We start from the raw sequence: 12,397 nt of genomic DNA, 5'->3' as shown, positions 1-12,397 counted from the left end.
ATCTCCAGCCTTCTTGTTTTGCCTTATCTATGACATACTGCAAAGGTCCTCCGAGACCTGAATTGTGCCATGAATGAAGAAATCAGTGGTGTGGGGCAGAAAAAGTTCCTGTTTCATGAGTTCATTTGTAACGAGGAATGGATGCCAATTGCAAATATGACGTTAGGCAAGCTTAGCAGGTTCAAAGCTTTGTTGACGGAATACAAGCAAAATAAGCATGCTAAATTGGATATGTCTGGTGGCAAAGATCCTTAATTCCCCAACCCTTCACAGGCCAATTTGGACAATCGCCTTTCAACCCAAGAGCATCGATGTAACCACCGATAGCTGGTCGGCAGGTACAACTGATTGGCGCTGGGAGTGTGCCTGCAATGCAGCCTGCTCAGTTTTGCACTCTGGGAACCGAGCTTTCGCCCTTCGTTTGAGAAAGCGGCTTTAATGCAAACTGCTTTGGAACTGAACAAACAAGCCCCCCAAGCTCCCATCAGGAACTGTCTAGTGCAGACAAGCCCAGTGTGGCCTCCTGTCAGTGTGATAGGGACCCCCACTTGCAAATAAACTTTAGGCTGCTGATTGTCTCTTTGAGGCCATGTTCGCACCTGCCCCACACCTGGCATTGTATGCGACATCGGATGTGGGACAGGTGGCCATGCTTTGTGGGCAACAGCCTTGAAGGCCAAATTGACAGGCATAATTTCGCCTGTGACTGGAGGCTCCCTACAGCTGCTCTACAGCAACAGAAAATTTTTCTATGCAAATTTAAACTAATCTGCATAGGAAACCCCCCCCCCCAAAAAATTAAGACTGCATATTAATACACCTTCTGCTACATATTTGTATTCAGGCTTACATAGCCTGAGACCTCAGAGATAGTAGGCAAAACAACACCATCTGCACACAGGAGTACTCTTGAGAACCCCAAGGTTTGCAGAAATTCTACTAATCTTTAGAAAAAGAAAACCACTAAGTAGGAAGGGAACCCCGAAAAAGAGCCCAATGAAGACAGAGCATGCTCAGTGGGCATGGAATGGACTGACTGGCTGTTGATGGGGGGGGGTGGAGATGGAATGTCCAGAACAGGAGCACTTCATATTGCAACATTTATTGGAGGCCCCACATGTAACTGCCATAGCTCTGCCATAGCTTCTCTAATTCTGCAGAGCCACAGACTAAACGGAATGACTAAACTGTAAACAGCATCTGCTTCTACTGTACAGCTTGCTCTGAGACCCTTGTCTCGCAAACAGGACCATGTTCTTCTTTGAAACACGTAAAAATGTTTTTGACACAAAGATGAACCAATGCGCTGCTCTCTTTCCAACAAAGAGGCCAGCAGGAGGCGCTCTCAGACAACTTGCAGCTGACTAGGGACTGTACACTATGGATCTCAGGACACAAGGGAGAAACAACTCCCGCCTGGAAACCAATGTCCCCACTGTGGAAGGACGTGTGGATCCAGAATTGGCCTCCATAGTCACTTACGGACCCATTGTTAAAACTGTGTTTATGGAAGACAATCTTACTCGGCTACGAGTGATCACCAAAGAGAGAGAGAGTACACTATGTGCTTTAAAAGTCAACAACAGGCCTTTCCTGTTTCAAATGTGGTTTTAAATAATGAGTGGGGTGGGCAAATGTTCCTGGACTCCCAACTTCCATCATCCTTAGCAGTTCACCATTCTGACTGGGACTGATGCAGCTTAGAGCCCAATGACATCTGGAGGGCTCCAGGTTCTCCACCAAAATACATTTTGTACTCTTATTCATTTGTTTTAAGCAGAGCTTCATAAAACCTGTTTTTCTCCATCTTCACTAGAAAGAAGGTTTTTGAGTTGTTATTTTCATCTATGCTGATTATTTCCTTTTGTATTTTTAAATTTTGTAGTGTGCCAGTTTTTGTTTTTGTTTTGCTTTTTAAGCTGCCAGGAAAGAAAGAAAGAAAGAAAGAAAGAAAGAAAGAAAGAAAGAAAGAAAGAAAGAAAGAAAGAAAGAAAGAAAGAAAGAAAGAAAGTTTCATTTGATATCCCGCTTTATCACTACCCAAAGGAGTCTCAAAGCGGCTAACAATCTCCTTTCCCTTCCTCCCCCACAACAGACACCCTGTGAGGTGGGTGGGGCTGAGAGATTTCAGAGAAGTGTGACTAGCCCAAGGTCACCCAGCAGCTGCATGTGGAGGAGAGGAGACGCGAACCCGGTTCCCCAGATTACAAGTCTACCGCTCTTAACCACTACACCACACTGGCTCTAGAGCATTGATGGGAAGCCATGTACATATCACCACTGCCACCACCATCTTGTAACAGCCCATTTCTTGTCTGCTTTGCTCCTAACACTGCCAGCGCGATCCCAAGACATGTGGGATGTGGTCTGCTTTGCCCACTCCCCTTCACATGGACAGAGTTGAGGGGGCAAATTTGCAGTCAGTTTCGACTCTGATCTGGATGTTATCTGCTTTCAAATCAGCCGAACTGAGTGCTTTAAATACTGCTGCAACCACCTGCTCAATCTGGAGTGCCTCTGTGGCGTTTAAGCAGATGGCGCAAGTCCAATATGGCCCACCGGCCATGTATGGTGACTTGTCTTCATGTGTACGTATTTGCCTGGGACCATAAAAAAGTCCCAGACAAACAATATGAGACACAAAATTTTGCAGACAGTCAATAGCACCATCTCTCTGAAGACCAGGTGTGTCCAGTACCTGTAAGCTCTGACTGGGCGTGAGAAGGAACACATAAACAGATTGGACATGCTTCAGTCAAAGTCTCCTGAAAGTATATACCATACAGAACACATATAAAATGGGTTCCAATATTTTATCTGGCAGCCTCATCCCACATTACCCAGATTCCTAACACAAAGCAGCGCTTCCTTAAAATAACCAGCCAAAATCTCTTGTGCAGAACAATCCACACTAAGCAACTTGGCTAACCATATTTAAATTTTGATCAAAGCAAGAACTTTGATGGGGGGGGGATGAATTGTCATTGTTTCTGTATAGCAGGAAGGAAGCTGTCCCCTTAAAGAGCTCAGGTGGAAGCCTATTACAAATCTGATGAGTTAATGTGGGAAACAGAGAAGATGCCAGCTTCCTTGGGGCAATTGACGTGCAGCCATGTTCGAAGCGGAGACGCAATCTTGCCAAGGATGTAAGTGCGGCAATTTCCTGCTTCTTGCCCACATGGTAGAAAGGCAAAGCAGTTCGCTAGCCTTGTCCTTACCTTGAGCTTTAAAGAATTCAGTTTCTCCTCCCTGAGATGCACTCTCAACATCTCTTGGTGAAGCCTCTCCTGCTCCATCGCAAATTCCCCCAGTGTGTACTGGCGCACACTGTTGTGACGTGTGGACATGCCCAGGGTGCTTCCTCCTTGGCTGGGGACGCTCGTGAACCCTTGCCTCCTTGTGAAGTAGTACACGGTAACGCAGTTAAAATGAACATTCTTCGTCCTCTTCCGCTTCTCTCTTTTCAGAATTGATGATGCTGCAAAGAAATAAGGCGACCAGCTTGGAATAAAAACTGTTCTCACCATTTCACAAATTCTCAGCAGTGGGGTTCCCCAAGCCAGCTGGTGCTGAGCACCTCTGTCTGGGGGAATTGGGGGTGAGGAAGGAGTGCTGGTGGTAGGAGCAGGCATGAGTGCAAATTGTGTGTACCTCCACACACACAACCGATTTCCCATGTGGGAAGGGGGAGGAAAGGCCTTCCTCGCTCTGTGCAGTTAATTGGGTGGAGAAGCTGGCCTGTTGCCAGTTTCCTTCTCTCTTCCTCCCATATCAGCATACATGCTTAATTCGGCATTCAACTGATTTTCATTCATTTTCATTATTGTTATTAGCATATAGTGCTACTGCCACATTTAGTCAATTCATTAGTTTTGTTAACGGATCAAAAACATTCTGAAAGGCTAACAAACTACCCCTTCCCCCCAATCAACGGGGAAGTAGATTTATAGCCACCTTAAGTTATTTTTAGCAATCCTTAATATAAAACTGACATTTTTTTAAAAAAAAGGCTTTCATTCCATGTGAAAACAGGAACTTGCCTGTTCAAAGACAATACCTGATGTGACATGTTGAATTCACATATCACAACAAAAGAATATGGGGGGGCGGGTTTGTTTGTTTTTGAACTGCTTTCTCATGTGCATATTTAGGCAGGGTTAATGGATTACTCAGCTAAAACTCTTAGGACTCCTTGCTCATTTAATCAGGTGGTAGTCAATGTTGTTTTTAAAAGTTTTGCTGCCGTGTGCAGTTCCATCAATGTTCATTGCACTTTGCAGAGCAACTTTAATTTGTTTCCAATCTCAATTTCCGATCTTAACTGTGTAACAATGTGAAGACAACAAAGGTGTTGCAAAAGAGATTCAAAGGTGTTCCAGTAAAAAACAGGCATTGCTTCTCTTACGAGGCAAACCTAACTGCTTATTTTTTATATAAAGCAGAATAGAGGCCTATAACCTCTAACTATATAGCCAGCCATCTCAGAGGTAACAACAGAGGTTCCTGGTCTCTAGGAACCAGGTGCCAGGAGTTAGGACAGGCAGACTTAAATACCCTGGGAGTGGACCTTAGAGAAGCCTACTTCCTCCTGGGGGCACCTGCTCTCCAAGCCTGCCTGCCATTGGCCAATTTAGCAGGAGCCAGATTCCCAAGCTGGCGAAGGGAGCCAAAGCTTGCCCACCGGAAGTGAAAACCCCATCAGTCCTGGTTCCCGTCAGGTCCCAGTGAAAGGAGGCATCACCAACCATTAGGGCAAATGGACTAACTTATTTTTACACATCTGTAAGTTGCATTTCCATTAAAAAATATAACAAGACAGAATACAACAGATAAAAGCAAAATCAACAAAGATATCCATAAAACATAAGAAGTTAGACAGCCCTTAAGGTACTTTGGCCCCAAATTGTTTAAGACATTATGAATTAACAGAAGTCCCTTGAACATGGCAGCTCTCTTAGTGGTGGGGTAACATATTGCCAGTAATCTGGTCCTGTGAGGAGTCTGGCTGCTGCATTCTGCACAACTGTGGACCAGATAAAAGGGCAATCCCACATAAAGCACATTGCAGCTATCAAGCCTTCAGGCAGTGCCAATGCATGGGCCACTGTGGTCAGGCTGTCACCATTCAGGAAAGGTTGCAGCTGGCAAACCACCCGAAGCTAAAAGTCACTCCAGACCACAGAGGTCAACTGGGACTCTAGTGAGAAAGATGGAGCAAGGAATACCCCAAGAATGAACACCTGCTCCTTCCAAGAGAGTGCCACCCCATCTATCTCCCAGACAAGGCCTCCGGTAACATAAATCAAACACAGGGCTTGCTTAAACCTCAAGTAACTTGGATTGGTTACTTAAGGTTTAAGCAAAGGAAACATTGCTACCTGCGTAGTGAGTATCTTGCCCTATGTTTTCACAAAACTGATATCTCTCTTGTGGCACATCCTTAGGTAGCGGGGTTCCATGGTGTGTTAGGGAAACAGGAAGGGGCCAGTGCATGAGAAATTAATCCCAGAGGCCTGCCATACAGTGATGCTATTTATGTAGCACGAATGCACGATGTCTGTTTGTCTTGTTTCATTCATTCCTTCATCTCTCCCATGTGCTGCACAAAAAGGTAGACTTGTGGTTGGTCATGCAGTTGTTACATCAGAAATACATCAAACCAGTCAGGAGCATAGTTTTCCTACGCTCATCACATAGGCTGTGTAAACACCAGACCTGTTAAAGGGCATTCAAAGCACGCAGGCACACACCCCCCCCAAGAATTCTTAACAAACTGCAGTTTGTTAAGGGTGCAAGGAGTTGCAGGTTTGTGGAGGACAAATCACAGTTCTCAAGATTCTTGGATGTGTGCTTTTAATGTGTTTTAAAGGTTTGGTGTTTATCCCTTTCTCATGCATTTGAACATAGTTTCTAGGCAATGCATACTGATTTTGAAAAGAGCGCCTTAAATAAAACGAAACAGCTCCTTAAATGTGTTATCCCTGCTGTGCAGCTGGTCCAGACAGAGATACCTCATGCTGTAACTCTGAATGCTTTTGTTTTGCCACAAAGAAGCAGGCCGTTGTTAGCCCGCAGTGCAGAATATTAGCCGCGCACACACATTAGCTGCTTGACTCCTGAAGATATGACAGGAGCCTGCCTGATTTACTGGGAGACGGCAGTAGGAGGCTGGGGGGGAAACTAGATGATGAGTTATGGCTGTGCAATTTAGGTGCGACAGTTGCACAGGTATGATGGGAGAACGGTAATGGTCAGAAGGGAGGAACAGAGATGGTCATAAAAGATGCTGACAGCCTTTGTAACATGAAGCCATATATTTAACAGCAATAAGGCACAACAGGACGTGTGAGCTGGTTAAAAACTCTTCCGTCTCAGGCAATTAGAGCCATTTGGCCTTCAGGCCCTCCTTCCTGCCACACATCCACAGGGAGCAATACCAGGTTTTTTAATCTTAGGCGACAGATGGGTTTCAACCTATCATGTTATTGGGGCAGGGGTGAGGTGGGGCCTGTGACCAGTCAGCAAGTAAAAGAATAAAGAAAATCACAATATTTTTTTTCAAACAGTGCTCAGGGAAGGAACTCTGTGGTTCTTTAAAATAGCATCAGGGACACCTGAGTGAAAAGGTCAATAATGATGGATATGTGTCCCTGAAATTGTGAGGCCCAAAGGGCTTAGCCAGTTTCTAGTGCAGTTAGCGTGTGTACCTCTGAACATGCTGCAGAATTCTCTGCAAAGGCTTTAAGTAGGGGTTGGGGATTGTGATGTTGCTGATATTTGTCGCCACCCACCTGCCTTGGGAGACAATGGAAGAGTGCACCCTTGGGGGTGATTTCAAACCATTGGAGAGTTACAGCGCCTGCTGTGGCTGTAAAGACCGACAGGGGAGAGACATGTTTTGCTGCAGCTGGGGCAAAAGAAGGCATCAGGTTGTGCTGATGCAGATGTTCCCCTGGCGTTTCTTCTCTCTGAGCTCCTCCCGGTGGTCATTCCTCCTCTGGTCACTGCTGTGGATACAAAACCTGACTGATAGTCTCCAGGCGCTGCGGTCATCTGCAAGGGATTCCCACATGGCAAGGTTAATGTTGCCAGCCTTCGAGACTTGTTTGCAGACATCTTTGTTGGTCTGCCAATGGGCCTGGTGCCTGTAGTTGGCTGGACTACAGTTCCCATGATACCACTGGCCATGGTGGCTGGGGCTGATGGGAGTTGGAGTTCAACAGCAGCAAGATAAATAGCCACAGGTTCCTTGCTACCGGCTTAAAGGTTCCATGAGAGACAAGTCAGCATGGAAGAGGTTCCCTTCCATCATGCTCTCAGCAGATGCTTCCATTCATCTTTGGTGCTTCCTGTTCCACACCGAGAGTCCCTTCATTTGTGGCTCTTCAGTGACCCCCATCCACACCAACGCCATCACACAACCTAGCCAAAACCTGGTAACAAAAGTGAGCCAGGTGTGAAATAATCAATGTCACTTTCTCTTGTGCACGTGAAACTGCCCAACGCAATGACAACACGAGATGGAATATTATCTCTAGGTACGATTAGTGTGGAAAAACACTGGCTGCCTACTGTACTACCTTTTAGACCTCTAGCACCACTAAAGCCCAGGACTTCTGGAAACGGAAACAGAATACCTTTCTACCAAAAAAAAACCCCCCATCTTTTTCCTATAGGAAGCAATTATATATCTGTTTCATTTATACCTCCAGGTGGCCTGTTTTATTAGCTTCATAAATAACTGAGTACAATATCACAGAGGGCCTATATTACTTTACAGCCATTATTTCATTGCTTTTATTTTTTAATTGCAACCTGGAACATTATTAATACACATTTGCTCCCATTCAGCAAGGGACAGCCGTGTGAGGAAGCAGGCATCTGAAAGTGCATCCTTATTGCTACATGTGGCAAATCAACAACCTAGAAGAAAAGCAGGACTCAACCTCTTCCAAGTCACAAAAGTTTCCTGCCTGGTTGCATGGAAAGCCCATTTGCCACAGGCGAGTGACCGGGGACAAAACTGTCTTACGAGAATCTGGCAATTTGTTTGGATAAGAGCTGAAATTGGCACAGAATGTGTTCCTTGTTAAGTATGAAGCTCCAGGCTTTATCTCCAAATCATGCATCTCCTTGATCATCCCCTGATTTTATATCCTGCTCTTGCACAAGGTTCTCCGTGGTCTCCTGTCCAGACTGCTGAGTGGTTTCACACACGATTAGCTCCAGTAAGGCGACAGCATCTGTTGTTTCCAGCCCATCAACTAGGCTCTGTTCTGTGGCAAATATGAGTGAGATGCCTCTCTGAGACTTAGAGATCCAATGTGACCTTTAGTTGGTCTTCATATGAGGAAACTCCTTACACATAATCTTGCTTAAGCAAATTCTAACAAGCTTTCCAAAAATAGATCACGGAATTCCACCGGCGGGTGGAGGGGGGTCTCGGCTCAGTTAAAAATAAACTGATGCTGTGAATGGAAAGCATGTTTGCCTTGTTTGCAAAAAAGAAAATTGGGGGGGGGAGGGAGAGAAAGTAGCATAAATGACGTGTCAAGTCTTTTAATCTTTTTCAAGCACCATTTCTACTGTAAAAAGAAGTTACTCAGTTACTAAACATAAATAAATTGAGCTTTCGCTGGCTGAGATCCAAAGTGTAAGCACTTTCCTCAGCAGTCTCAGCTATTCTCCTCCTGTCAAAGGCACATTAAAATAAATGTGAGCCATATGGCTCCGCAGCAGAGCACCCGCAGGTTTACAACCAGCAGGGCAATGCAATTCGTTTACTGCCATCAGAGAAATATTTTAGGGAGCGGGGAAGTCTCAAGGCGAGAGCATGTAGCACAGAGCAGCCCATTTCTTTTTCTTTTTTAAAGTAACGTGGCAGACGACAAGGCTATTCTTAAAGCCACTAACCCATTTTCCTGCTTTTTGATGTATTCTCAATGCTGTGCTGGAACATTCTAATAAAAAGGATTAACCCCATTCTACACCCACTCCCAGGATTTCCCACATAGTATTCATCAAGTCTTAACAAGATAGGACTGTCAAGTGTAATTCATCATCGCGGTAATCCAGGTCAAAACATCACTTTTCAAAAAGGCCCACTTTTAACAGCCATCCTAGAAAGCAAAGCCAGACGAAAGGCTCAGGGACGCTAATGGACTTTAACGTCATGCACTAAACAAAATGAAATCTAAAGAAACAAAACAGATGCCGCCTTAATGTGCACTCCAAAAATAGCTTTGTTCTTTCTTGCAGAAAAAGAGATGCCTTCTGTTGAGTCACAGGACTAGGCCATCTAGCCCAGTTTTGGTCTGTTCTGACTGGCCACTGCTCTCCAAGATTGCAGGCAGAAGGCTCTCTCCCAGCTCTGCTTTCCAAGCTCCATTAACTTGAGATTGCAAGGGACTGAATTTAGGATTTTGTATGTGCAAATCATGTGCACTGCTGCTGAGATAGATGTGGCTCCAATACATCAAGCCTTTAATTTGGATCCTTGCAAATCTAAATGTGGACCAAACTGCAACCGTAGCCTATTCAGGAAAAGGAGACACCCTTGTCTTTCGTGAGCACTGGCCTCTTAACCAACCATAGGATATCAGGAAGGAATATCTGCTGCACCACTGTCTAGTCTAGCTGAGTGGAACTTAAGCACAGATGACCTTATTTGGCTTAGTGTTACATCCAAACCCAGGGGGGTGGTTTGTTTCCCCCATACAAACCACTGAGCAGTAAGCCCCAAACAAACCTTGTTTATAGCTCAGTGAGACCTAGTCCAAATCAGGTTTCAATACACACAGAACACTAAGATATACAGCCCCAAAGGGCTGTTTTTAATCCTACACTTCAAGTAACATTTATTGTGTCAAGAGCTTTCTAGTCTAAATCTCAGTCAACCTCACATTCACAACAGTTCTGTCATAGCTTTAATTCCATTTTATAAATAAGTTGGAAGGTTTTCTGAGTTTATTCTGCTGAATGCTGCTGTGAGCCCTGGTCAGAGCTCAAGTTGTAATGTGACTAAGCAAAATACACAAAGCATTTTTTGCCATTGCCACCACTGAATGCTGATGGAGGAGGAACAAGGTAGGCAGAAGTTTCTAGGCCTGCAACTTGTGGGGCTTTGTGAGGGTGGACCTCCTTCTCCTCCCTCAGGCCATATCCATTCTATCCTATGGCCCCTGGTATACCCTTCCAGGGACCACAGTATTTGATTTTAACTGCCATTTTACTGTTCTCCTCTGCTTAAGTTTTGATATATTTGAGGGCTTGATTGTTGTTGAACTAGTTCTGCAGACTAGTTTTTACTTCTGAATATTGTTTAATATAAAAGGGGTCCATAATCTATTTACATAATTAGGTATTCATCAATTTTATAAATATATATATTAAAAAAACACAATTTAAGTTGTAGTCCTATACCCATTTACTTCAGGGTAAGTTTGATTGAACTCAAAGGGACTTCTGAGTCATAGGACTCGTCTAAGTAATTTGCTTTCTGTGTAACATTTTCCTTTTTGTCCAGTTTTGTGTGGGGAAGCCTGCAAATTTTCTCACCAGTCTCTCTAATCATTACCATAAAGGGATACTGAATAAATGAACCTAGCAGTGCATTCAGTAAGTTTTTCAAGTCATACTTGGACCATGTTCAAAGCTACTCTTAGTAGCTATTTAAATACAGTTGTGGCATAGCTCACCTTAGCCTCAAACCCTGAATCCATTCTCCAAAGCAGTCTGCTTTTTTATAGTGACTTATGTTTTACATTTTGTATTTAACCCAACAGTGTCTTCTTAGAGCACTCTGCAAGGAAACAACACCTGATCAGCCTTCGCTCACCAATATCAATCCTTCAGGATATCCTTCACTTGCAATTGCACCTCTCAATTTTTCTCATTATCCTCTTTTATCTCAATTCCCTCCTTCATTTTCTTCAGTCTGTTCCACATTTTTTTGGTTTCCCCCTCCTAATATGTGGTGGTTTCTGAGATGGTTTACATAGCACATCTAAATTTCCATGTACCTTAGGCGCTCATGATGTCTGAAACTGAAACCAAAGACATTCCCGCCAACTCTTTCTACAACTCTGGACAATATCCATAGTGACAGCTTCTTCAAACTAAAGACAAGGGCAGCAGGACCAAATAGTGGGACTTGCGGGCAATGCAGAAAAATATTTGTGCTCTGTCCACACAGTAAAAGCCCAAGTGTGATGGGATGCTCAGCATTCCACAGGTAGTCCTCCCCTTCTGGAGACTCTCCAGAGTGAGGCCCCATGAGCCAATATGCACATGTGGAAGTATTTTGCATATACACACAAGGTCCTGGGGTCCCAATCAATATACTGAAAGCCCTAGACAGAGCATTCTGTTTCTAGTCCGGGTTTGCTGTGGAACATGTGTGAAGGGAACAAGATTGTAAACTTTCAAAAGTGTGACCAAATTTCTCGCAATGTGTGGACTAGTTCACACATAACGTGCCACATCGTTTGATTTTTCTGCAGTTGATGAGTATCTTTTTATTGACCGGCAGAGCTAAATGTGTCAACTGACTCCACTGAAAAGGACTGCATGTGATCTAATTTAAGGGATATGACAATCCTATATCCATAGCCTAGGGATGCTTGAGAAAAGCAGTATTTGCAAATTCTGACGCAAACTGATCTGATCTGCAACTCCCAGTCTAACATACAGCTCTCAGAACTTAGGCTGTAATCCTAACTCTACCTGCCTGACTTGACTAGGATTTACTTCTGAGTAGGTAAGGTGACGCAGGTGGCGCTGTGGGTTGAACCGCAGAGCCTAGGGCATGCCGATCAGAAGGTTGGCGGTTCGAATCCCCACGACAGGGTGAGCTCCCGTTGCTCGGTCCCTGCTCCTGCCAACTTAGCAGTTCGAAAGCACGTAAAAGTGCAAGTAGATAAATAGGTACCGCTCCAGCGGGAAGGTAAATGGCGTTTCCGTGTGCTGCTCTGGTTCGCCAGAAGCGGCTTAGCCATGCTGGCCACATGACTGGCTGTGAGGAGAAGCGCCTCGAGTGCAGTAAGGATGGGCAGAGGGAGGACCAGAGGGAGAGGGGGAGGCCTGCCGGACACCGCCCGTCGCGGCCTGCTGTGTCGCCGTGGCGTATCCCTCTTGTGTGTACATGCGTCGTGCACTGTGACACATGAATCGTGCGTCATGACGCATGCGTGCGGCGGATATCCCCCCCCGGCAGGGTGCCTTTGGGTTTGCCACCCTAGGCGGCCAGGCGGCTAGCTACGCTGCTGACTGGCTGATTGAAGTGTGATCAGGCCATTTTATTTTATCTCTGCCCCCCCCTTCCCGAATGACAAAGACATTACACAGAGGCCCCGAGAGAATAGCCTATTATTCCATTAGGCAGATGGACGAGGTCAGA

General features: G+C 45.0%; 1 protein-coding gene across 3 annotated transcripts in view; it reads right to left on the bottom strand.

Moving 5' to 3' along the window:
• Positions 1-12,397, bottom strand: part of CSRNP3 (cysteine and serine rich nuclear protein 3) — a 49,508-nt gene that overhangs the window by 11,800 nt on the left and 25,311 nt on the right. For all 3 annotated transcript variants that reach the window (XM_035132895.2, XM_035132887.2, XM_060280293.1), the window contains one exon: positions 3,219-3,478. In XM_035132895.2, coding sequence (XP_034988786.1) covers positions 3,219-3,478 — 260 coding nt within the window. The remainder of the gene's footprint in view (positions 1-3,218; positions 3,479-12,397) is intronic.

Source organism: Zootoca vivipara, chromosome 1 (genome assembly GCF_963506605.1).
Source record: "Zootoca vivipara chromosome 1, rZooViv1.1, whole genome shotgun sequence".
NCBI classification, from domain to species: Eukaryota; Metazoa; Chordata; class Lepidosauria; order Squamata; family Lacertidae; genus Zootoca; species Zootoca vivipara.
This window is presented reverse-complemented; position numbering and strand designations above follow the sequence as displayed.